The sequence below is a fragment of the Octopus bimaculoides genome, chromosome 12, assembly GCF_001194135.2.
Source record: "Octopus bimaculoides isolate UCB-OBI-ISO-001 chromosome 12, ASM119413v2, whole genome shotgun sequence".
Lineage (NCBI taxonomy): Eukaryota > Metazoa > Mollusca > Cephalopoda > Octopoda > Octopodidae > Octopus > Octopus bimaculoides.
Genome location: NC_068992.1, coordinates 56,997,014 through 56,997,735, shown reverse-complemented (window position 1 = coordinate 56,997,735; position 722 = coordinate 56,997,014). Strand labels below are relative to the sequence as shown.

Genomic DNA, 722 nt, shown 5'->3' with positions numbered 1-722 from the left:
TATATATATATATATATATATTATGCAGAAGAGTATTAGAAAAGATAGATAGATAGATAGATAGATAGATAGATAGATAGATAGATAGATAGATAGATAGTGAATATTTACCTTATGAAAACAATAATTACGAATATAGATGCAACAATTCCTAATGAAGAGAACACCATTGCGCCAATAGCAATCCCGTCATCTACACTGAGGTAGATCTCTGCTATTTTAACACAGTATGTTTGGTTAAGACTAGGAAGAGTCCCCATTGGACAGTCTTTACACTCGTACTTTGTTGGAAGAAACTGATATTTTGTACAGTTGAGGCAAGTCCAACAGCAGGTATGACCTTTCAGAAATGTCTTGGCTTGACCTTGGACGCACTGTTTACTGCAAACGGATTCCGGGTGATTTGGTTCCTCCAGACGAAACTGTATCATTGACATATTCATCTGAAATGAATAGAAAGATAGATAAATAGATAGATAGAGAGAGAAGGAAAGAGAGAGATAGATTGATAGAAAGAGAGAGGTAGAGAGATAGATAGAAAGAGAGAGAAAGGGAGAAGTAAAATATATGTTAAAAGTGAAAGAAAGACGTTACAAAGAAGGGATATGTAAATATAAAAGAAAAGGAAATATATTTAAGATTTAACATGAATGAAATTAGCCTTGTGAGTGGATTTGGTAGACGGAAACTGAAAGAAGCCCGTCGTATATACATATATATAT

At 33.5% G+C, this 722-nt stretch overlaps 1 protein-coding gene across 1 annotated transcript in view; it reads right to left on the bottom strand.

Annotated features, from left to right (window-relative positions):
* Nucleotides 1-722, bottom strand: part of LOC106884394 (metabotropic glutamate receptor 3) — a 498,339-nt gene that overhangs the window by 9,000 nt on the left and 488,617 nt on the right. Inside the window, exon 9 of the mRNA XM_014935749.2 lies at nucleotides 112-443. Coding sequence (XP_014791235.1) covers nucleotides 112-443 — 332 coding nt within the window. The remainder of the gene's footprint in view (nucleotides 1-111; nucleotides 444-722) is intronic.